Source organism: Pelodiscus sinensis, chromosome 30 (genome assembly GCF_052426305.1).
Source record: "Pelodiscus sinensis isolate ZL-2025 chromosome 30, ASM5242630v1, whole genome shotgun sequence".
Lineage (NCBI taxonomy): Eukaryota > Metazoa > Chordata > Testudines > Trionychidae > Pelodiscus > Pelodiscus sinensis.
The window spans coordinates 16,258,192-16,281,653 of NC_143081.1; the positions used below are offsets into that span (position 1 = coordinate 16,258,192).

The 23,462-nt window shown below is 73.7% G+C and overlaps 3 protein-coding genes across 4 annotated transcripts; 2 read left to right on the plus strand and 1 right to left on the minus strand.

Annotated features, from left to right (window-relative positions):
- Nucleotides 1-579: 579 nt before the first annotated feature.
- On the plus strand, nt 580-6,598 carry PIP4P1 (phosphatidylinositol-4,5-bisphosphate 4-phosphatase 1). 2 transcript variants are annotated; one of them, XM_075917317.2, is made up of 7 exons: nt 580-919; nt 2,692-2,882; nt 3,299-3,405; nt 4,123-4,228; nt 4,343-4,395; nt 4,884-4,974; nt 5,159-6,598. In XM_075917317.2, the coding sequence occupies exons 1-7, from the start codon at nt 793-795 to the stop codon at nt 5,300-5,302; spliced, it is 819 nt and encodes a 272-aa protein (XP_075773432.2). In that variant the 5' UTR covers nt 580-792; the 3' UTR covers nt 5,303-6,598. The 2 variants fall into 2 exon arrangements, with proteins under 2 accessions (XP_075773432.2, XP_075773431.1); XM_075917316.2 differs by lacking the exon at nt 580-919 and adding an exon at nt 1,018-1,247.
- Nucleotides 6,599-10,122: 3,524 nt separating this feature from the next.
- Nucleotides 10,123-14,891, minus strand: APEX1 (apurinic/apyrimidinic endodeoxyribonuclease 1). The gene is made up of 5 exons (XM_075917330.2): nt 14,735-14,891; nt 13,268-13,401; nt 12,037-12,224; nt 11,337-11,529; nt 10,123-10,695 (listed from the first exon to the last, which is right to left on the minus strand). The coding sequence occupies exons 2-5, from the start codon at nt 13,326-13,328 to the stop codon at nt 10,181-10,183; spliced, it is 957 nt and encodes a 318-aa protein (XP_075773445.2). The 5' UTR covers nt 13,329-13,401; nt 14,735-14,891; the 3' UTR covers nt 10,123-10,180.
- Nucleotides 14,892-14,945: 54 nt separating this feature from the next.
- On the plus strand, nt 14,946-21,633 carry OSGEP (O-sialoglycoprotein endopeptidase). The gene is made up of 11 exons (XM_089774465.1): nt 14,946-15,115; nt 16,217-16,336; nt 16,425-16,600; nt 17,496-17,591; nt 19,145-19,194; nt 19,779-19,857; nt 19,943-20,008; nt 20,544-20,634; nt 21,172-21,247; nt 21,368-21,466; nt 21,538-21,633. Exons 1-11 carry the CDS (start codon nt 14,995-14,997, stop codon nt 21,575-21,577), a joined length of 1,014 nt encoding a protein of 337 aa, XP_089630591.1. The 5' UTR covers nt 14,946-14,994; the 3' UTR covers nt 21,578-21,633.
- The last annotated feature ends 1,829 nt before the right edge of the window (nt 21,634-23,462 follow it).

Here is a 23,462-nt window from a genome sequence, read left to right on the forward strand (position 1 = left end):
GCGCCAGGTGAGCCCCCCCCCCGGGCCCCCAGCGCCAGGTGAGCCCCCCCCCCGGGCCCCCAGCGCCAGGTGAGCCCCCCCCCCGGGCCCCAGCGCCAGGTGAGCCCCCCCCCCGGGCCCCCAGCGCCAGGTGAGCCCCCCCCCCGGGCCCCCAGCGCCAGGTGAGCCCCCCCCGGGCCCCAGCGCCAGGAGAGCCCCCCCCCGGGCCCCCAGCGCCAGGAGAGCCCCCTCCCGGGCCCCAGCGCCAGGAGAGCCCCCCCCCCCGGGCCCCAGCGCCAGGAGAGCCCCCTCCCGGGCCCCAGCGCCAGGAGAGCCCCCCCCGGGCCCCCAGCGCCAGGAGAGCCCCCCCCGGGCCCCAGCGCCACGTGACACCCCCCCCCCCGGGCCCCAGCGCCACGTGACCCCCCCCTTCCCGCACGGCCCCCCGCGGAGGGAAGGAAAGGGGCGGGGCCATAACAGGGGGCGGGGATTGACGGGGGCTGGATGGGGGCGGGGCCGGCTCTGGCCCCGCCCCCGCCAGACTGAGCCCGGGCCGCCGCGACGAGAAGGACTATAACGTAGGACGCGGCGGGGCGGGGCCAAAAGGGGGCGGGGCCAGGGGTGCTGACACTCGTAGCAGCCAATGAGGCGCGGACCAGCTGTGGAAGGCGGGCCGGCGGGGTAGCGCGAGAGACTGTCGCTGCGCCCAGCCAATCAGGAGGCGAGAGAGCGCTGACGAGACGACGGGCTGAGGGTTTGTCCAGTCAGAGAAGCCCGTCACAGCACGTGGGGCAGGTTGCCGGGCTCCATCCAATGAGAGAAGCAACGTCGCGTCATGCGGGGCGGGCGCCTCGCTCCAGCCAATCAGAGAGCACCCTGAGGAAGGCGGCTGAGGGCTGTCCCCACGGCGGGGATTGCGTTCCCGAAAATCAGCCAATGGGTGGGCAACGCGCCGGTCACGTGCCCGGCACTTCCCTCCCCAGCCAATGGCAAGCGGGCTGCGCCTCACGTGACGCAGGCCTCACGTGACGGGTGCCCGGCCTGCTCTTAGCCAATGGGCGGCCGGGCTCCGCTCACGTGACGCGGGGCGTCGCTGCGGGCAGCCGGGCAGGGAGGCTACGGCGGCCGGGAAGCGGCGATGTCGGGGGACGGCGAACGCTCCCCGCTGCTGCCGGCCGAGCCCGGCGAGCCCGGGCCCCCCGCGGCCCTGCCCTCCGCGCCGCTGCCGCCCTACGCGGGCCCCGCCGCCCGGCCGGCCCCGCCCCACGGTGCGCGCCAGGGGGCTGCGGGAGGGGGCGGGGCTGCGCGGGTGGGGGGGCTGCGGGAGGGGGCGGGGCTGCGCGGGTGGGGGGCTGCGGGGGCTGCGGGGACGGGGCTAAGGCGGCACGGGCGGGGCTGCAGGTGCGGGTGGGCGGGGCTGCGGGGGCGGGGCCACAGGAGTGGGCGGGGCTGCGGGGGCGGGGCGGCACGGGAGGGTGGTTACAGGAGTGGGCGGGGCTAAGGCTGCACAGGTGGGGCAATAGGAGTGGGCGGGGCTGCAGGGGCGTGTGGGCGGGGTTACAGGAGAGGGCGGCGCTAAGGCTGCCCGCGCGGGGGCTGCAGGAGCGGGCGGGGCTGCGGGAGGGGGGCTGCAGGTGCGGGTGGGCGGGGCTGCGGGGGCGGGGCTAAGGCGGCACGGGTGGGGGGCTACAGGAGTGGGCGGGGCTGCAGGGGCGGGAGGGTTATAGGAGGGGCGGGGCTGCAGGTGCGTGTGGGCGGGGCTACAGCAGTGGGCTGCGGGGGCGGGGCTAAGGCTGCACGGGTGGGGGCTACAGGAGTGGGCGGGGCTGCAGGGGCACGTGGGCGGGGTTACAGGAGAGGGCGGTGCTAAGGCTGCACAGGTGGGGCTACAGGAGAGGGCGGGGCTGCAGGGGCACGTGGGCGGGGTTACAGGAGAGGGCGGTGCTAAGGCTGCACAGGTGGGGCTACAGGAGAGGGCGGGGCTGCAGGGGCACGTGGGCGGGGTTACAGGAGAGGGCGGGGCTAAGGCTGCACAGGTGGGGCTACAGGAGTGGGTGGGGCTGCAGGGGCGTGTGGGCGGGGTTACAGGAGAGGGCGGTGCTAAGGCTGCACAGGTGGGGCTACAGGAGAGGGCGGGGCTGCAGGGGCACGTGGGCGGGGTTACAGGAGAGGGCGGCGCTAAGGCTGCACGGGTGGGGCTACAGGAGTGGGCGGGGCTGCAGGGGCGTGTGGGCGGGTTTACAGGAGAGGGCGGTGCTAAGGCTGCACAGGTGGGGCTACAGGAGTGGGCGGGGCTGCAGGGGCGTGTGGGCGGGGTTACAGGAGAGGGCGGCGCTAAGGCTGCACGGGTGGGGGGCTATAGGAGTGGGTGGGGGTAGCCATGGGGTTGGGGTAAAAATTGGGTGGGTTTGGGGCAGCAGGTGCTGGGGAGGGTCTTGTGGGTGGGGCTAGGATGGGCAGGGCAGGGTTGCAGGCGGGGTGAGGGGATGGGACATGGGGGGCTGCAGCTGTGGGTGGATAGGGCTCGGTGGGTGGGGCTGAGGGAAGTAGGCGGAGCTTTGGGATTTGCCGGCTGGCGCTCATGCCGAGGAGGGCGGGGCTACAGGGACTGGGAGGCGCTGGGTGGCATACAGGATGGCACTAATGTCGGAGGCTTGGGGACCTGGGGTGGGCGGGGCCGCCAATAGTTGCAGCCTCTGGTTCCCTCGCCAGGCTTCCCACCCTTCCCGGATGGGCACCCGGCCGTGCTGCCCAGCGAGGACCCGCCGCCCTACTCGCCCATGGCCAGCCCCGACAGCGGCAGCGCCCCCATGATCACCTGCCGCGTCTGCCAGAGCCTCATCAACGTGGAGGGCAAGATGCACCAGCACGTGGTGAAGTGCAGCGTCTGCAACGAGGCCACGGTGAGTCGGGGGCCAGGGCGGGCGAGGGTGTCTCTAGGGGCTGGGTCCCCCATTCTCCTGCCTGTGAGGTCCCCTTCGCTCTCCCCCACCCTGTGTCTGCCTAGCAGGCCTGGCTGGGGCCCTGACAAGCCCCCGGGAGGGATTTGGGGGTCTCCTGCCAGGCCCTGGCGGGAGGCGTCTAAGAAAGGTCCCTCCCCTGGGCTGGAATGGCAGCTGCCACCACTGATCCCCTCCCTTCGGGACTGGGGTGGAGCTGGGAGACCATGGGGCTGGCACCTGGGAAGTGGAGCAAAACGGGCAGAACCAGGAGTCCCGGTTCCTAGCACATGGTGGTGCACATGCCTCTGTGCCTGTAACAAAAAGCATTCCGCACATGGTTGAATGGCCCCTCTCAGGCCCCTCTGTCTCTGCTGCAGCCAATCAAGAACGCCCCTCCGGGGAAGAAATATGTGAGGTGTCCCTGCAACTGCCTGCTGATCTGCAAGGTGACCTCCCAGCGCATCGCCTGCCCTCGGCCCTACTGGTGAGACTGGGCTGGAGGGGGGCAGGAGCAGCGGCACACCGGGCCTGGGTCATGTGTGGAGGAAGCCTCATCTGTGCCTGCCGGGGTCAGCTCCCCTTCTCTGCTGGCCAGGGCGACGCAGGCACAGCCTGACGCCTGGGCCCTCGGAGCGTGTCCCTGCCGTGTCGCACGGGTGGTGGGCACAGCCCCACGGCTGTCACAGACCCAGGGGGCCCGGCGGCAGCTCTCCCGGGGCTCGGGGCTCAGTGCCCTTGCACCAGGAACACAGGCCCTCGCCGCACGCACGTCGTGCTGTGATTCTGGCGCGCGGCGGGCGTGGCGAATGGCTGGGCGGAGCGAGTAGCGGGGTGCCGCTGAGAGGCTCAGAGCCAGGGTCCCCCCGTGAGGTGCCAATGGCCACACTGAGCGCCTGTTTGCCAAGGGACCAGCCAGCGTCCCAGGCCAGCGTGTACCTCCGAGCTCACCCCGAAGCGCTGGCTAGGCCCGTCCGTTAGCCCCAAGCATCAGCAGCCCCCCCGGCCCGCTCTGTACAGGGCTTCGTGCAGCGATAGAGCAGTGGTTGCAACAGTGTTTCGCGTGCTCCTCTCCAAGTCTGCAGGTTGACAGGCAGCCGTTCGGGTGACCCGGTGGGCACTGCCCGTCCCTCCTGCCAGCTGCCACCAGCTGTCCCTGGGGGGCAGGGCTCTCACCTGTGTGGCTTTCTCTCCCCTGCTGCAGCAAACGAATCATTAACCTGGGCCCCGTGCACCCGGGTCCCCTGAGCCCCGAGCCCCAGCCCGTGGGAGTGCGGGTCATCTGCGGGCATTGCAAGAACACGTTCCTGGTAAGTGGGGAGCCCGGGGCTGGCTGCGTCCCTGGGGCTGGGGGTGGAGGCCAGTGGGCAGAGCAGGGGCTGGGTGTCCCAGGCGTGTCTTTCACTTGCTTCTTGTTCACCCAGTGGACGGAGTTCACAGACCGCACCTTAGCCCGCTGCCCGCACTGCCACAAAGTGTAAGTTGCTTGCCCTGCCCGGGGGGAGATCCACTGCCCTGGGCCTAGGGGCGGGGTTGGGAGTCCGAGGAGAGGAGGGGAAGGTGCTGTCATAGCCTGGGGAGTGGGGGCTGGGAGCTGGACTCCTGGGCGCTGGAGCCGGGGGAGATGTGGGGGAGGGTGAGGGGCTGGGGCCAGGACTCCTGGGCGCTGGAGCCGGGGGAGATGTGGGGCTGGGGCCAGGACTCCTGGGTGCTGGAGCCGGGGGAGATGAGGGGCTGGGGCCAGGACTCCTGGGTGCTGGAGCCGGGGGAGATGTGGGGCAGGGTGAGGGGCTGGGGCCAGGACTCCTGGGCGCTGGAGCCGGGGGAGATGTGGGGCAGGGTGAGGGGCTGGGGCCAGCACTCCTGGGCGCTGGAGCCGGGGGAAATGTGGGGCAGGGTGAGGGGCTGGGGCCAGGACTCCTGGGGCTCCGTGTCTGACTCCGCCTCTTCCCCCCATCCCCCCAGCTCCTCCATCGGGCGCAGGTACCCCCGGAAGAGATGCATCTGCTGCCTCCTGCTGGGTGTGCTCCTGGCGGTCGCCGCCACGGGCCTAGCGGTGAGTGAGGGCGGAGCAGGGGCCGCGCTGATCCGCCCTGGGGCAGGCGTCTCCCTGCCGCCCTGGGACGAAGGGGCCCTTGGACGTAGAACGACTGAGACGAGGGCTCCCCCCCGGCTCTAACCACTAGTCCCCCGTCCCCACATGGAGCCGGGAGCCCTGAGTGTCTGTCTCCCTCCCGCAGTTCGGCACGTGGAAGCACGCCCGGCGCTACGGCGGGATCTACGGCTCCTGGGCGCTGCTCATCCTGCTGGCCGTGCTGTGCCTGGGCCGGGCCATGTACTGGGCCTGCATGCGGGTCAGCCACCCCGTCCAGAGCTTCTCCTGAGCCCCCGCCCGCCCTGCCCGCTGCCGCCCAAGTCTGTGGCTCGAGGAGCAAGGGACCTGCCAGCCCAAGCGGGCAGCTGGACGGAGACCCCCACCCCCACCCCGAGGCAAGGGACGCTGGGCGCCGGAGCTGGGGTCTACCTCCTGCGAAACTGCACCGGTCCAAGGGGCGCTGGGCGACGGAGCGGGGCCCCGCCTCCCAGGAGCCCCCACGCACTCGGGCGACGGAGCGGGGCCCCGCCTCCCAGGAGCCCCCACGCACTCGGGCGACGGAGCGGGGCCCCGCCTCCCAGGGCGCTGGGCGACGGAGCGGGGTCTCACCCACCGAAGGAGACTGGACGACGGAGCAGGGACCCTGCGCAGGTGGCCTGCAGAAGCAGGGACTCCCTCCTGCCCCCCGCTCTCTCCTGGTGGTTCTGGGCACGGCGGTGCCCCCATCCCCACCCCTCTGATCCTCGGGGCAGCCCTCCGCTGCAGGGGGCAGCGAGGGGGCCCCTGGGGAGGGCTGGGTCCTGCTGGGTGGGGGGCTGCGAAGAATTCCGCTCACAGTAGCATCTTCCTAGGGCCACCGTCCACCCCCTCTGAGCTGCCCCTGCTGCGGGGAGCCTGCCCCACAGAGGGGAGGGGGCGTGTGGCCCGTTTCCTGCCCTCCTGAGCCAGCCTGTCCCCTGCCACAGGGAGCCAGCCCCCTGGAGGGGACAGGCCCCGTGCCCCACGCCGTGCGCTGAGCCAGCCGGTTCTCCGGGGGGCTGGACCCAAGAGGGAGCTTTCCCTGCTGTTTCAGGGACCAAAGCTAACCGTGTTGGGGGCAGGGGAGGGAGCCGGGGGCCAGCTGCTGCCCCGATCTCCCCCCTCGCCGGTGGGGCTGGCGGGGGTGAGTTTGGGGTCCCCTCTCTCCCTGCTGCTCTGGTTCTTTGCACATTCCTGCACGGGCGGGGGCGGGGAGCGGTGAGCACTGCCTGCCTCCCATGGGGCCGCTGGGCGCCCCAGCCTCGTCCTGCCCTGGGCTCAGCACTGCCCCCTTGCGGGGGGGCACCCTAACGGTCCCCTGCCCCTGGAGTGGGGGGGAGGGGCTGGGGGGGGTTTCTGTGCCGACGGGTGGGGGCTGCTGAAGGGAGGGCCTGGCTCTGCAGGGATCTGGGGCCCCGGGCCCCTGCTGCTCTGGCTTGTACATACTGACACCTCCCCGTACACAGCTATTTAAGTCCTGCCCCGTGCTGCTTCCGCCGGCCTGTCCCGCCCCCCACGGGCACGGCCGGCCCCCCCCCCCACGTGTAAATAAAGAGATTCCCTCTGGTGCCTGGCTCCCTGCTGTGCCCCCCGGCGCCCCCCGGGCTGAGCCCCACGGCGACCCGGCGACCCCCCGGGCTGAGCCCCACGGCGACCCAGTGCCCCCCCAGGGCTGAGCCCCACGGCGACCCGGCGCCCCCCTGGGCTGAGCCCCACGGCGACCCGGCGACCCCCCGGGCTGAGCCCCACGGCGACCCGGCGCCCTCCTGGGCTGAGCCCCACGGCGACCCGGCGCCCTCCTGGGCTGAGCCCCCTGGGCTGAGCCCCACAGTGCCCCCCGGCGCCCCCTGGGCTGAGCCCCACGGCTCCCTGCACCACACGGGAGCCTCGCACTCCTGGCTCAGCCAGGCCCCATGGGGGGTAGGGGTTAGCACAGGGGGCTCTCCCAGCTCTGTGCCCCACCATGTCTTGGGGGACCACTGATGTGCAGGGGGAGGCTCCCATGACCCCCCTCCCCCACCTCCCCGCTACCGGGTGCAGGTTCGGGGCAGCCCCAGGCAGTGTTGCCCGTTTTCCCTACCCCCCCCCCCCCCCCCACGGGCACACGCTCTGGGCAGCTCCCCTCCCTGCTGGTATTTGGACCCTGCAGCTCTGCATGCTCTGCCCCAGCCTGCGGGGGGATTCCCGGCTCTGCCCCGGCCTGCGGGGGGATTCCCGGTTCCCTGCCCCGGTCTGCGGGGGGATTCCCGGTTCCCTGCCCCGGTCTGCGGGGGGATACCCGGCTCTGCCCCAGGCTGTGGGGGGATTCCCGGTTCCCTGCCCCGGCCTGTGGGGGGATTCCCAGTTCCCTGCCCCGGCCTGCGGGGGGATACCCGGCTCTGCCCCGGCCTGCGGGGGGATTCCCGGTTCCCTGCCCCGGCCTGCGGGGGGATACCCGGCTCTGCCCCGGGCTGCGGGGGATTCCCGGCTCTGCCCCGGCCTGCGGGGGATTCCCGGCTCTGCCCCGGTCTGCGGGGGGATTCCCGGCTCTGCCCCGGCCTGCGGGGGGATACCCGGTTCCCTGCCCCGGCCTGCGGGGGGATACCCGGTTCCCTGCCCCGGCCTGCGGGGGGATACCCGGCTCTGCCCCGGCCTGCGGGGGGATTCCCGGCTCTGCCCCGGCCTGCGGGGGGATTCCCGGTTCCCTGCCCTGGTCTGCGGGGGGATTCCCGGTTCCCTGCCCCGGGCTGCGGGGGATTCCCGGCTCTGCCCCGGCCTGCGGGGGGATTCCCGGCTCTGCCCCGGCCTGCGGGGGGATTCCCGGTTCCCTGCCCCGGGCTGCGGGGGATTCCCGGCTCTGCCCCGGCCTGCGGGGGGATTCCCGGCTCTGCCCCGGGCTGCGGGGGATTCCCGGCTCTGCCCCGGCCTGCGGGGGATTCCCGGCTCTGCCCCGGGCTGCGGGGGGATTCCCGGCTCTGCCCCGGCCTGCGGGGGGATTCCCGGTTCCCTGCCCTGGTCTGCGGGGGGATTCCCGGTTCCCTGCCCCGGGCTGCGGGGGATTCCCGGCTCTGCCCCGGCCTGCGGGGGGATTCCCGGCTCTGCCCCGGCCTGCGGGGGGATACCCGGTTCCCTGCCCTGGTCTGCGGGGGGATTCCCGGCTCTGCCCCGGCCTGCGGGGGATTCCCGGCTCTGCCCCGGCCTGCGGGGGGATACCCGGTTCCCTGCCCTGGTCTGCGGGGGGATTCCCGGCTCTGCCCCGGGCTGCGGGGGGATTCCCGGCTCCCTGCCCCGGCCTGCGGGGGGATTCCCGGCTCTGCCCCGGCCTGCGGGGGGATTCCCGGTTCCCTGCCCTGGTCTGCGGGGGGATTCCCGGCTCTGCCCTGGCCTGCGGGGGGATTCCCGGTTCCCTGCCCCGGCCTGCGGGGGATTCCCGGCTCTGCCCTGGCCTGCGGGGGGATTCCCGGTTCCCTGCCCTGGTCTGCGGGGGGATTCCCGGCTCTGCCCCGGCCTGCGGGGGGATTCCCGGCTCTGCCCCGGCCTGCGGGGGGATTCCCGGTTCCCTGCCCTGGTCTGCGGGGGGATTCCCGGCTCTGCCCCGGCCTGCAGGGGGATTCCCGGCTCTGCCCCGGCCTGCGGGGGGATTCCCGGATGGACCACAGCACGATGAACCACAGCGGCTCCTTGCAAAGCGTTTAATCAAAGCCCCTCGCGGCGACGCAGCCACCCAGCCGGGTCCCCCAACTGGCGGCTTCAGCGCGAGGCGGCAGCTTAATTCTACACATAAAAAATAGCTGGGGGGGGGGGGGTCGCTTGGATGGCCCGGGGGGGGGGTACATGTGGAGGCAAGCGGGACGGGGGGATGCTGGGGCTCAGGGCTGAATTGTGGGGGGCCCATGGTCTTTGGGGTGCAGAGGGACAGGAGAGCCCCACTGATCTGGGCTTTAGGCTGCCAGGGCTCTCGAGTTGGGGGTCCCTTTCCCTGCCCCCTCAGCGCTCTCTAGGGGCAAGTGGGCCCAGCCCCTCCTACTCAAGCCAGGGAGGGTGTACGGCCACCAGGCTCCGGACTGCAGGGAGGGTGCTGGGGGGCAGAGCGGCTCCCGCTGCTGGCAGGGCCCTAGAGGTGTATGGCCCAGGCCCTGCTCACCGGGCTACACGAGGGTGGTGGGGCCATAACGGGCTGTATGGCCTGTGCTGCTCACAGGGCTACCAGGCTGTACGTCCCCCCCCAGGCCGTAGGGCCATCCGCCCCCTTGCCCTCCTCGCAGGACCCTACAGGGCACTGGGCCACACCAGGGTGGCAGGGCACAGCCATGGCAGAGTGGCTGCTGCCGACTGCGTCCCCCGTCCTGCTTGCAGGGCCGTACATGGGTATCCAGGCCCTAGCGGGCTGTATGGCCGCCCTTCCCCCTGCTCCCAAGGCCCCGCAGGGTATGGGGGCCATTATCAGGCTGTTTGCCTCCTCAGCACCAGGGCCCTATCGGGATGTATGGCCCCCTGCCCTGCCCGGCTGCCTGACCCCTGCGAGGCTGTGTGGCCCCGCCCCCCGGTACCCGCTCAGGCTGTATGGCCCCGCCCCCCGGTACCCGCTCAGGCTGTATGGCCCCGCCCCCCGGTACCCGCTCAGGCTGTGTGGCCCCGCCCCCCGGTACCCGCTCAGGCTGTATGGCCCCGCCCCCCGGTACCCGCTCAGGCTGTATGGCCCCGCCCCCCGGTACCCGCTCAGGCTGTATGGCCCCGCCCCCCGGTACCCGCTCAGGCTGTGTGGCCCCGCCCCCCGGTACCCGCTCAGGCTGTATGGCCCCGCCCCCCGGTACCCGCTCAGGCTGTATGGTCCCGCCCCCCGGTACCCGCTCAGGCTGTGTGGCCCCGCCCCCCGGTACCCGCTCAGGCTGTATGGCCCCGCCCCCCGGTACCCGATCAGGCTGTGTGCCCCCCACCCCCCGGTACCCGCTCAGGCTGTGTGGCCCCGCCCCCCGGTACCCGATCAGGCTGTATGGCCCCGCCCCCCGGTACCTGATCAGGCTGTATGGCCCCGCCCCCCAGTACCCGCTCAGGCTGTCCCCCTGCCCCCCGCCCCCCGCTCAGGCTGTGCCCCCGCCCCCCAGTACCCGCTCAGGCTGTGCCCCCGCCCCCCAGTACCCGCTCAGGCTGCCCCCCGCCCCCCGTGGGCTCACAGGGCCAGGAGCAGGGTGACGGGGCAGTGGTCGCTGCCCGTGGCCTGGGAGCGGATCTTGCTGTCGCACAGCGCCCCCAGCAGGCGGGTGGAGACCAGGAAGTAGTCGAGGCGCCAGCCCACGTTCTTGGCGCGGGCGTTCATCATGTAGGTCCAGAAGGTGTAGGCGTGGGCCGCGGCGGGGTACAGGTGGCGGAAGGTGTCGGCGAAGCCGGCCGCCAGCAGCTCCCCGAAGCCCTGGCGCTCCTGGGGCGTGAAGCCGGCCGACTTCTTGTTGCCCTTGGGGTTCTTGAGGTCGATCTCGGCGTGGGCCACGTTGAGGTCTCCGCACAGCACCAGCGGCTTGCGGGCGTCCAGCCCCCGCAGGTAGGCGCGGAAGGCGGCGTCCCAGCGCTGGCGGTACTCCAGCCGCACCAGCCCCCGGCCCGCGTTGGGCACGTAGGCCGTCACCAGGAAGTGCGAGGGGAACTCGGCCGTGATCACCCGGCCCTCCTGGTCGTGCTCCTCCTCGCCTGCGGGGAGACGGGCCGGTCAGGGGCCCGGGGCTGTGGGGCAAAGGGCCAGAAGAACTGGCGGGGGGCCCGGAGGGCTCACGGGGCAGAGGTCCAGAGGGGCGCAGGGGGCAGAGGCCCAGAGGAGCTCAGGGGTCAGAGGTCTGCCAGGCAGAGGGGGCAGAGGCCCAGTGGGATGCAGGGGGCAGAGGTCTGCCAGGCAGAGGGCTCAGGGGTGAGAGGCCCAGAGGGGCGCAGGGGGCAGAGGGCTGCCAGGCAGAGGGGGCGGAGGCCAGGGTGAGGCGGGGCGGAGGCCACGGTGGGGCGGGGCAGAGGCCCAGTGGGGCGCAGGGGGCAGAGGTCTGCCAGGCAGAGGGCTCAGGGGTGAGAGGCCCAGAGGGGCGCAGGGGGCAGAGGGCTGTCAGGCAGAGGGGGCGGAGGCCAGGGGTGGGGCGGGGCAGAGGCCCAGTGGGGCGCAGGGGGCAGAGGTCTGCCAGGCAGAGGGCTCAGGGGTGAGAGGCCCAGAGGGGCGCAGGGGGCAGAGGGCTGCCAGGCAGAGGGGGCGGAGGCCAGGGTGGGGCAGGGCAGAGGCCAGGGTGGGGCGGGGCAGAGGCCGGGGCGGGGCGGGGCAGAGGCCGGGGTGGGGCGGGGCAGGGCCCTACCGATGCCGTAGGCCACGCTGAGCGGCTCCGTCTTGCACAGCAGGGCCACCCCGCTGTAGCCCTCCTTGGCACCGGCGCAGGCCCAGTACTTGTGGGGGTACTCGGGCATCTCCCGGATCTCGGGGGGCAGCAGCTTCTCGGCGCACTTGGTCTCCTGCAGGCAGAGCACGTCGGGGTCCTCCTCACGCACCCACTGCGGGAGAGAGCGGGGTCAGCGGGGCGGGAGCCCAGGCGCCTGGCCCCCCCAGCTCTGGGAGGGGAGTGGGGGCTAGTGGTTAGAGCCGGCACAGCTGCCCCACTGCTCTCTGACTCTGCTGGAGCCCCTGGGCCCCTTGGCCTGGCCACCTCAGAGGAGGCAGCGACCCCAGACATCCTGCCCCCCAGCCCTGCTGTGCCCCACGGGACAGAGCTGGCAGGTGCCAGATGCTCTGGACTGGCAGGAGAAAACCCCAAGTTGTGCAGCTGAGCAGCCAAACTCCAGCTGGGAAATTCCCCCGGGGACGTTCCCCGGGAAGCGACACCCCCCCCAAACCCGGCAGGGACAAACTCCCAGCCCCCAACTCAGAGCTTCCCAGGCAGCGCAGGGTCCTTATCCCCACTGCACGGGTGTGGGGGAACTGAGGCACAGAGAGATGAAGGGACGTGCCTGAGGCCACCCAGAAAGCAGTGGCAGAGCCGAGGAAAGGACCCAGCCCCGTACCTCCAGCCCTTTCTTCTTGACCCAGGCCCGGAGCCCGTCCACGTTCCAGGAGGTGACCTTCAGGGAGAACTTCTGCCCGCTGGGGGAGGTGAGCTTGTCGGGGGGGTCCTGGTACAGGATGGGCCCCTCCCCCGCGGCCTTCTCCTTGGCGCCCTTGGCTCCCCCCTTGCGCTTCTTGGCTTCCGGCTCTGGGGGGGGCAGAGCAGGAAAGTGGGGACGTGGCACTGAGCGGCAGGGTCGGGGGTCGCCCTGCCAGGGGGAGCAGGCTGGGAACACGGGGGGGGGGAGTGTCACCATGCCGGGGCGAGTGAGCCGGGGGGATCAGGGTGGGAACGGGGGGGCAGTGAGCCGGGGGGATCAGGGTGGGAACGGGGGGGGTCACCGTGCCGGGGCAGTGAGCCGGGGGGATCAGGGTGAGAACGGGGGGAGTCACCGTGCTGGGGCAGTGAGCCGGGGGGATCAGGGTGGGAACGGGGGGGGGGGGAGTGAGCCAGGGGGATCAGGGTGGGAACGGGGGGGGTCACCGTGCCGGGGCAGTGAGCCGGGGGGATCAGGGTGGGAACGGGGGGGGGGGTCACCGTGCCGGGGCAGTGAGCCGGGGGGATCAGGGTGGGAACGGGGGGGGGGGGGGCAGTGAGCCGGGGGGATCAGGGTGGGAACGGGGGGGGTCACCGTGCCGGGGCAGTGAGCCGGGGGGATCAGGGTGGGAACGGGGGGGGGTCACCGTGCCGGGGCAGTGAGCCGGGGGGATCAGGGTGGGAACGGGGGGGGTCACCGTGCCGGGGCAGTGAGCCGGGGGGATCAGGGTGGGAACGGGGGGGGGGGGGGGGCAGTGAGCCGGGGGGATCAGGGTGGGAACGGGGGGGGTCACCGTGCCGGGGCAGTGAGCCGGGGGGATCAGGGTGGGAACGGGGGGGGGTCACCGTGCCGGGGCAGTGAGCCGGGGGGATCAGGGTGGGAACGGGGGGGGGGGGTCACCGTGCCGGGGCAGTGAGCCGGGGGGATCAGGGTGGGAATGGGGGGGGGGGTGGTCACCGTGCCGGGGCAGTGAGCCGGGGGGATCAGGGTGGGAACGGGGGGGGGGTCACCGTGCCGGGGCAGTGAGCCGGGGGGATCAGGGTGGGAACGGGGGGGGGTCACCGTGCCGGGGCAGTGAGCCGGGGGGCTGTGCGGGGGGGTGCATGGGGGGTGCTCGGTGGGGCTGTGCCCCAGGGGGCGGGGCTGCAGGTACCTGTGGCCTCGGGCTCATCCGCGCTGTCCCCATCCTCTGCCTTCTTCCCCCGCTTGGGCATCTCCCGCCGCCAGCCGGGCCCGGAGCAGAGGAGCCGCTGGTGCCGAGTCGCGAGCCGCAGGATCCGGAGCAGCCTGGGGCAGGAGCAGGGCGATCAGTCCGGCAGGTACCCAGGCTCCCAGCCCCGCTCACCAGCCAATCACAGCGCTCCTGCTGCCCCAGCCCCCCGCTCACCAGCCAATCGCAGCCCTCCTGCTGCCCCAGCCCCCGCTCACCAGCCAATCGCAGCCCTCCTGCTGCCCCAGCCCCCCGCTCACCAGCCAATCGCAGCCCTCCTGCTGCCCCCCCACTAGCCAATCGCAGCCCTCCTGCTGCCCCAGCCCCCCCACTAGCCAATCGCAGCCCTCCTACTGTCCCAGACTCCCCCCCCCGCTCACCAGCCAATCGCAGCCCTCCTGCTGTCCCAGCCCCGCCCCCCCGCTCACCAGCCAATCGCAGCCCTCCTGCTGTCCCAGCCCCGCCCCCCCGCTCACCAGCCAATCGCAGCCCTCCTGCTGTCCCAGCCCCGCCCCCCCGCTCACCAGCCAATTGCAGCCCTCCTCCTGTTCCAGCCTCCCCATGCTGCAAACAATCACAGTCCTTCTCCTCTTCCAACTGTTCTACTGCCCGGCCAATCAGAATCCACCCGCTGCCCGGCCAGTTAGAACCTACCCGCTGCCCAGCAATCAGAACGGAGCCGCTGCGCAGCTAATCAACACCCACCCACAACCCTCCCGCTCAATGGCCAATCAGAACCCGCTGGCCCTCCCGGCCAATCACAACCTGCCCGCTCCCTGGCCAATCACAACCCGCCCCACTTCCCGGCCAATCACAACCCGCCTGCTCCCTGGCCAATCACAACCCGCCCACTTCCCGGCCAATCACAACCTGCCCGCTCCCTGGCCAATCACAACCCGCCCCACTTCCCGGCCAATCACAACCCGCCTGCTCCCTGGCCAATCACAACCCGCCCCACTTCCCGGCCAATCACAACCCGCCTGCTCCCTGGCCAATCACAGCCCGCCCACTTCCCAGCCAATCACAACCTGCCCGCTCCCTGGCCAATCACAACCCGCCCCACTTCCCGGCCAATCACAACCCGCCCACTTCCCGGCCAATCACAACCTGCCCGCTCCCTGGCCAATCACAACCCGCCCGCTCCCAGGCCAATCAGAACCCGCCTGCTCCCTGGCCAATCACAACCCGCCCCACTTCCCAGCCAATCACAACCTGCCCGCTCCCAGGCCAATCAGAACCCGCCTGCTCCCTGGCCAATCACAGCCCGCCCACTTCCCGGCCAATCAGAACCCCCTGCTCCCCCCCCTCAGGGAAATCACAACACCCCCGTCTCCACACCCCCACCCCCTGGCCAATCAGAACCGGCCCGCTCCCCGGCCAATCAGAACCCGCCCTGCCCGCGCGCCGCACCTGATCTGGACAAAGCGCAGCAGGCTCTGGCCGCGACACGTGCGAGCTGGTCACGTGTGCCGGGAGGGGCGGGGCCGGGCGCTGGACAGTGACGCGAGGGGCGGGGTCGGGCGCGGGCTGTGACGTTCCAGGGCCGTTCCCATCCGGCGAGGTGCGCATGGGCGGGGCCGCGGGACGTGCGGTGACGCAGGAGGGGCGGGGCCGGGCGCCGCGTGGTGACGTAGGAGGGGCGGGGCCGAGCGGTGACGCGGGCGGCAGCCATGCGCGAGGGGACCGTGCTGGGGCTCGAGGGCAGCGCCAACAAGGTGGGGGCGGGGCTGGTGCGCGCCGGGCGCGTGCTCAGTAACCCCCGCCGGACCTTCGTGCCGCCGCCGGGCCAGGGTGAGAGGCCCCGCCCCCCTCCCCTGCGGCCCCGCCCCTCCTCCTCCCGGCCCCGCCCCCTCCGGCCCCGCCCCATTCCCCTCCTCCTCCCCGCCCCGCCCTCCTCCCGGCCCCGCCCCATTCCCCGCCCCCGCCCCTCCTCCTCCCGGCCCTGCCCCCTCCAGCCCCGCCCCTCCCCTCCTCCTCCCGGCCCCGCCCTCCTCCCCCTCCTCCCGCCCCATTCCCCGCCCCCGCCCCTCCTCCTCTCGGCCCCGCCCCCTCCAGCCCCGCCCTCCCCTCCTCCCGGCCCCGCCCCCTGCGGCCCCGCCCCATTCCCCGCCCCCGCCCCTCCTCCTCCCGGCCCTGCCCCCTCCAGCCCCGCCCTCCCCCTCCTCCTCCCGGCCCCGCCCTCCTCCCCTCCTCCCGCCCCGCCCCATTCCCCGCCCCCGCCCCTCCTCCTCCCGGCCCCTCCTCCTCCAGCCCCGCCCCTCCCCTCCTCCTCCCGGCCCCGCCCCTCCCCTCCTCCTCCCGGCCCCGCCCCTCCTCCCCTCCTCCCGGCCCCGCCCCATTCCCCGCCCCCGCCCCTCCTCCTCCCGGCCCCGCCCCCTCCAGCCCCGCCCTCCCCTCCTCCCGGCCCCGCCCCCTGCGGCCCCGCCCCATTCCCCTCCTCCCGGCCCCTCCCCCTCCGGCCCCGCCCTCCTCCCCTCCCTCTTCCCAGCCCTCCTCTCGCCCCACCCCCACCCGTCCCCCTCCCACCCTGCGCTGGGCAGGACAATTGTCAGTGTCAAACCCAACCTGTGGAACTCCCTGCTGCAGGGCTCAGGGTTCAGACCCGGTCCATGCATGGGGGTTGGGCAGGGCGGGGCCTCCGGCTTCTGTGTCTGGGAATGGAGCGGGGTGGGGGGGTTGGTGCCCCCCTAGGTGCCGAAAGCCTCTCTCCTCAGTCTGCCTGCCCCCCGCCCTCACGGCATGCACAGCTCAGCCCCCCGCCCCAAAATCCAAAATGTCACCTCTGCAGATCACACCCCCCAGGCAGGCCCCGTGCCCTGTCCCTTGCTGTCTTTTGGGGGGGCATGTCCCCCCCCCCCCGTGCCCGGGCTGAGCCCTGTCTCTCTCGGGCAGGCTTCCTGCCCGGCCAGACGGCGCGGCACCACCGGGGCTGTGTGCTGGCCGTGCTCCGCCAGGCGCTGCAGGAGGCCGGGCTGCAGCCCCACGATGTGGACTGCGTGGCCTACACCAAGGGTGAGTGCGGTGTGGGGGGGCCTAGGGAGAGCGGGGGAGGGGTCTGGCCCCCCAAGGGCCCCATGCTGACACGGTGCTCTGCCCGCAGGCCCCGGCATGGGCGCCCCGCTGGTGACGGTGGCCGTGGTGGCCCGGACGCTGGCCCAGCTGTGGAACAAGCCCCTGGTGGGCGTCAACCACTGCGTGGGCCACATCGAGATGGGCCGGCTGGTCACGGGCGCCCACAACCCCACCGTGCTCTACGTCAGCGGGGGCAACACCCAGGTAGGGCCTGGCCCCTGCCTGCCCCCTGCCCGGCCCCTGCCAGGCATCCGCCCCCTGCCCGGCTGGTCACGGGCGCCCACAACCCCACCGTGCTCTACGTCAGCGGGGGCAACACCCAGGTAGGGCCTGCCCCCTGCCTGCCCCCTGCCCGGCCCCTGCCAGGCATCCGCCCCCTGCCCGGCTGGTCACGGGCGCCCACAACCCCACCGTGCTCTACGTCAGCGGGGGCAACACCCAGGTAGGGCCTGCCCCCTGCCTGCCCCCTGCCCGGCCCCTGCCAGGCATCCGCCCCCTGCCCGGCTGGTCACGGGCGCCCACAACCCCACCGTGCTCTACGTCAGCGGGGGCAACACCCAGGTAGGGCCTGCCCCCTGCCTGCCCCCTGCCCGGCGTCCCCCCTGCCTGCCCCCTGCCTGCCCCCTGCCCGGCCCCTGCCAGGCATCCGCCCCCTGCCCGGCTGGTCACGGGCGCCCACAACCCCACCGTGCTCTACGTCAGCGGGGGCAACACCCAGGTAGGGCCTGCCCCCTGCCTGCCCCCTGCCCGGCCCCTGCCCGGCGTCCCCCCCTGCCCGGCTCCCGTCCCCTGCCCGCCCCCTGCCCGGCCCCTGCCCGCTCCCTGCGTGGCGTCCCCCTTCTGCCTGGTCCCCTGCCCAGCTCCCCTGCCCGGCGTCCCCCCCTGCCCAGCTCCCGTCCCCTGCCCGCCCCCTGCCTGGCGTCCCCCTTCTGCCTGGTCCCCTGCCCTCTGCCTGGTGTCCGCCCCCTGCCTGGCTCCCATCCCCTGCCTGGCCCCTGCCCCCACCTGGCCCCCTGCCCAGCTCCCCTGCCCCCTGCCCATCCCGGCAGCTCCCAGCGCTGCTGCAGATCCCCACCCCACATCTGCTCCTGTCCCCCAGGTCATCGCGTACTCCAAGCACCGGTACCGCATCTTTGGGGAGACCATCGACATCGCCGTAGGCAACTGCCTGGACCGCTTCGCCCGCGTGCTGAAGGTCAGGGGCCAGGCGCCAGGACGGCTGGGGGCTGTCCCGGTCTGGGGATGGTGCGCCAGGGGGCTGGGGGCTGTCCCAGCTCTGGGGGCGGGGGCGGGGCGCCAGGACGGCTGGGGGCTGTCCTGCTCTGGGGGCGAGGCGCCAGGGGGCTGGGGGCTGTCCCAGCTCTGGGGGCGGGGGCGGGGCGCCAGGGGGCTGGGTCTGTCCTGCTCTGGGGGCGAGGCGCCAGGGGGCTGGGGGCTGTCCCAGCTCTGGGGGCGGGGGCGGGGCGCCAGGGGGCTGGGGTCTGTCCCGGTCTGGGGGTGACCTTTGGGAACCCGAACTCCGGGGCCTGTTCCCGTTTAACGAGTCGCCCGGCGTTTCCCCGGTTCCCAGGCAGGTCGGTTGCTCTTTGGTTTCCTTGCTCTTTGCCAGCCCTGCGGGAAATCGTCCCCCTTCCCTCCGCCTGCTCCCCCGGCAACATGCAGCGCCCCCTGGAGCCGGCGCCCCGGCGTGTAGCGGCGCCGGCGGGCGAGGGGCAGTTGTTCCCTCGCACACACTGGGACCTCCTGGGCCTATTTGGAAAACCACGGGAGGGGGGTGGGTGAAGCCCGGGTGGGCGGGCGGGTGAAGCCCGGGTGGGTGAGTGAAGCCCGGGGGGGTGGGCAAAGCCCGGGTGGGCGAGTGAAGCCCGGGTGGGTGGGTGAAGCCCGGGTGGGTGAGTGAAGCCTGGGTGGGCGGGTGAAGCCCGGGTGGGCGAGTGAAGCCCGGGGGGGTGGGCAAAGCCCGGGTGGGCGAGTGAAGCCCGGGTGGGTGGGTGAAGCCCGGGTGGGCGAGTGAAGCCCGGGTGGGCGAGTGAAGCCCGGGGGGGGTGGGCAAAGCCCGGGTGGGAGGGTGAAGCCCGGGTGGGTGGGTGAAGCCCGGGGCGGGCGAGTGAAGCCCGGGGGGGGTGGGCAAAGCCCGGGTGGGCGGGTGAAGCCCGGGTGGGTGGGTGAAGCCCGCCCACCTTCAAACCCCTCCCCAGCCTTATGGGAGGGACGCTGGACCCGTGTCCAATTAATTCCGGGGGACAGATAATGCCGAAAGGACCAGGGAGTGCAGGCTAAAGGTTAGAACCAGGGAGCCGGACGGGGACAGCGAGCGGAGAGCCCCGGCCAGCGCCCACCGCTCCTCAGAGCTGCCGATGGAGCCAGTGACGCTGCCCGGATCCGTGAGACCAGGGAGGAGCGGAAATAGCCCCCCAGTCGCAGAGCCCCCCGCCCAGCGCCCTGCTCCTGGTATCGTAGATGCTGGGCTTTGCCAGGGCCAGGCGCAGGCTGACGAGGTCTCGCGACTTCGTGGGGCCCCGGATGGGGTGCGCGTCTAGGGAACTCCTGGGGCGAGGGCCAGCGGGACCCGGTTCCCCGGCTGGGCTCTCAGGAAAGCAGCCGGCCCAGCTGGGATCGGTGGGGGACCCCGTGCCGTGCGCCCCCGCGTCCCCTGCGCGGCCTGGCTTCCCCCTGGGGCAGGAGCAACGCAGGGGGGGTGACTGGGGAACTGGGGGGCGTCACCCCTTTGGCGTCTCCTCCTCCCAGATCTCCAACGACCCCAGCCCCGGCTACAACATCGAGCAGATGGCGAAGAAGTGAGTGCTGCGGGCTGCCGGAGGGGGCTGGGCTCCGGATACAGTGGGGGAGGGTTCTCGCCCCGCTCTGGGAAGGGAGTAGGGGGCAGGGGGGGCAGTGGGGGGGCTGGGAGCGGGGGGGCAGTGGTGGGGGGCTGGGAGCCGGGAGAGTGGGGTGCAGTGGGGGTGCTGGGAGCCAGGGGAGTGGGGAGGAGTGGGGGGCAGTGGGGGGGGGGCTGGGAGCAGGGGGCAGTGGGAGGGGAGCAGGGGGCAGTGGTGGGGGGCTGGGAGCCGGGGGAATGAGGGGCAGTGGGGGGGGCTGGGAGCAGGGGGCAGTGAGGGGGCTGGGAGCAGGGGGCAGTGGTGGGGGGCTGGGAACCAGGAGACTGGGGGGGAATTGGGAGGAGCCTGGAGAATGGGGGCAGTGGGGGGGCTGGGAGCCGGGGGAGTGAGGGGCAGTGGTTAGAGGGGGAGAGGCTGAAAGCCCGAGGGCAGTGGGGGGGGGGGGCTGGGAGCCCGGGGGCAGTGGGGAGGAGTGGGGGGGGCTGGGAGCCCGGGGGCAGTGGGGGGGAGGTGGGGGCTGTGACCAGTCTCCTTGCCCCCAGGGGGCGGACGCTGGTGGAGCTGCCCTACACGGTGAAGGGGATGGACGTGTCCTTCTCGGGGATCCTGTCCCACATAGAGGTGAGGACGCGGGAGGCGGCTCCCAGCCCCTCTCTCCCCACTGGCCCCCCTGCCCTCCCGGCCCTGACCCCGCTCTGCCCCCCAGGAGGTGGCTCACAAGATGCTGGCGTCAGGCGAGTGCACCCCTGAGGATCTCTGCTTCTCTCTGCAGGTGCGGGCAGGGAGAGCTCGGCTGTGGGTGGGAGGGGGGAGCCCTGGGAGGGGTTGGGGGGAAGGGAAGAGCCCTGGGGAGGGTGTGGGGGGCCGGGGGAGGGAGGGAGGAGCCGCGGGGGGCAGGGAGGGGCCGGGGGGGCAGGGGAGGGGCTGCGGGGGGCCGGGGGAGGGACGGAGGGGCAGGGAGGGGCCGGGGGGCAGGGAGGGGCCGGGGGGGCCGGGGGAGGGACGGAGGAGCCGCGGGGGGCAGGGAGGGGCCGGGGGGGCCGGGGGAGGGAGGGAGGAGCCGCAGGGGGCAGGGAGGGGTCGGGGGCAGGGAGGGGCCGGGGGAGGGACGGAGGAGCCGCGGGGGGCAGGGAGGGGTCGTGGGGGGCAGGGGAGGGGCCGGGGGAGGGACGGAGGAGCCGCGGGGGGCAGGGAGGGGCCGGGGGGGCAGGGAGGAGCCGTGGGGGGCCGGGGGAGGGAGGGAGGAGCCGCGGGGGGGCCGGGGGGGCCAGGGGGAGCGGGGCGGTCCCAGCTGCGCTGCCCCCCAGGAGACGCTGTTCGCGATGCTGGTGGAGATCACGGAGCGGGCCATGGCGCACTGCGGCTCGCGGGAGGCCCTCGTCGTGGGCGGCGTCGGCTGTACGTACCGGGCCGGGGGTCCCTGTGTGGGGCTCCCCCGCTCCCCCCACCTCAGTCCAGTCCGGGGCTTTGCTGAGGCCGTCACGGCTCGTCTCACTTGTGGTCCGAGCCCAGGGTCTCAGTGTGGGGCTGCCCCTCCCCCCGCCAGGCCCCGCCCCCCACCAGGCCTTGCCCTGCTCTGCCCCTCCCCCGCCACGCCCCGTTCTGCCCCACCCCCCACTAGGCCCCGCCCTGCTCTGACCCCCCCCCCCCCGCCAGGCCCCACTCTGCTCTGACCCCCCCCTTCCAGGCCCCACCCCACTCTGCCCCCCTCCACCAGGCCCCGCCCTGCTCTGACTCTGCCCCTCCCCTGCCACGCCCCGTTCTGCCCCGCCCCCCACTAGGCCCCGCCCTGCTCTGCCCCTCCCCCGCCAGACCCCCACCCCGCTCTGACCCCCCCTCCCTGCCAGGCCCCACCCCACTCTGCCCCCCTCCACCAGGCCCCACCCCACTCTGCCCCCCCCCACCAGGCCCCGCTCTGACTCTGCCCCTCCCCAGGTAACTTGCGGCTGCAGGAGATGATGGGGATCATGTGCGCGGAGCGGGGGGCCCAGCTGTTCGCTACAGATGAGAGGTACTGACCCCCCCCCGGGGCGCAGGGGCCGAGGGGGGCCCTGGTGGGAGGGTTGGGGCCCGGGCCGGCGCGCTGGGATGCCCGGGGCTCTGAGCACTAGGCCGCGCTGCCCCCCGCCAGGTTCTGCATTGACAACGGCGCCATGATCGCGCAGGCCGGCTGGGAGATGCTCCGCACCGGGCAGGTGACGCGGCTGGAGGATTCCTGGATCACCCAGAGGTAGCAGCCGGGGGCTCCGGGGGGGTCGGGGGGCGGCAGCCCCCAGCCCCTGACTCTCGCTTCTCCCCCAGGTTCCGGACGGACGAGGTGGAGGTGACCTGGCGCGATTAACCCCCCCCCCCGCGGAACCGGGGGTCCCCTCACCCAATAAACGCCTGGGTTGTGCAGCTGGGGCCTTTCCTGAGCTCGGCGGGGCGGCCCCTGGTCACTGACCGGGAGTGGGGGCGCCGGCGGGGGGGCAGGGGCTGTGGGTCCAGGTGACAGGCCCTGGGGGGCAGGTAGTGAGGGGCAGGGGCTGTGGGTCCAGGTGACAGGCCCTGGGGGGCAGGTAGCGAGGGGCACTGGCAGGGCGGGGCAGGGGCTGTGGGTCCAGGTGACAGGCCCTGGGGGGCAGGTAGCGAGGGGCAGGGCTGGGGGCTGGAGTGAGGGGCGCCGGCGGGTGGGGCAGGGGCTGTGGGTCCAGGTGACAGGCCCTGGGGGGCAGGGCTGGGGGTTGGAGCGAGGGGCGCCGGTGGGGCAGGGGCTGTGGGTCCAGGTGACAGGCCCTGGGGGGCAGGGAGCGAGGGGCGCCGACGGGGCAGGGGCTGTGGGTCCAGGTGACAGGCCCTGGGGGGCAGGGAGCGAGGGGCGCCGGCGGGGCAGGGGCTGTGGGTCCAGGTGACAGGCCCTGGGGGGCAGGGCTGGGGGTTGGAGCGAGGGGCGCCGGCGGGGCAGGGGCTGTGGGTCCAGGTGACAGGCCCTGGGGGGCAGGGAGCGAGGGGCGCCGGCGGGGCAGGGGCTGTGGGTCCAGGTGACAGGCCCTGGGGGGCAGGGCTGGAGCGAGGGGCGCGGGCAGGACTGGGGGGGCGGCGAGGGACAGGCGTCAGGCACTGTGTACGTAACAAGGACTATTTACGGGGTGGGGCCCGCACCGGGCGAGGGTCGAGTGGGGCAGGACTGCGCATGGGACCCAGGTGTCCTGTCCCCACGGCTGGCTGAGCAGAGACACAGCAGCACCAGGACCCCATCCCTGGGGCCCCCTGCCCGCGAGGTCCAGGGGCCACGGTCCATACGGCAGGGCTGCTGCCCGTGAGGTCCAGGGGCCACGGTCCATACGGCAGGGCTGCTGCCCGCGAGGTCCAGGGGCCACGGTCCATACGGCAGGGCTGCTGCCCGCCAGGTCCAGGGGCCACGGTCCATACGGCAGGGCTGCTGCCCGCCAGGTCCAGGGGCCACGGTCCATACGGCAGGGCTGCTGCCCGCGAGGTCCAGGGGCCACGGTCCATACAGCAGGGCCCCACTGCCCGCGAGGTCCAGGGGCCACGGTCCATACGGCAGGGCCCCACTGCCCGCCAGGTCCAGGGGCCACGGTCCATACGGCAGGGCTGCTGCCCGCCAGGTCCAGGGGCCACGGTCCATACGGCAGGGCCCCACTGCCCGCGAGGTCCAGGGGCCACGGTCCATACGGCAGGGCTGCTGCCCGCGAGGTCCAGGGGCCACGGTCCATACAGCAGGGCCCCACTGCCCGCCAGGTCCAGGGGCCACGGTCCATACGGCAGGGCCCCACTGCCCGCGAGGTCCAGGGGCCACGGTCCATACGGCAGGGCTGCTGCCCGCGAGGTCCAGGGGCCACGGTCCATACGGCAGGGCCCCACTGCCCGCGAGGTCCAGGGGCCACGGTCCATACGGCAGGGCTGCTGCCCGCGAGGTCCAGGGGCCACGGTCCATACGGCAGGGCTGCTGCCCGCCAGGTCCAGGGGCCACGGTCCATACAGCAGGGCCCCACTGCCCGCGAGGTCCAGGGGCCACGGTCCATACGGCAGGGCCCCACTGCCCGCGAGGTCCAGGGGCCACGGTCCATACGGCAGGGCCCCACTGCCCGCCAGGTCCAGGGGCCACGGTCCATACGGCAGGGCTGCTGCCCGCCAGGTCCAGGGGCCACGGTCCATACGGCAGGGCTGCTGCCCGCGAGGTCCAGGGGCCACGGTCCATACAGCAGGGCCCCACTGCCCGCGAG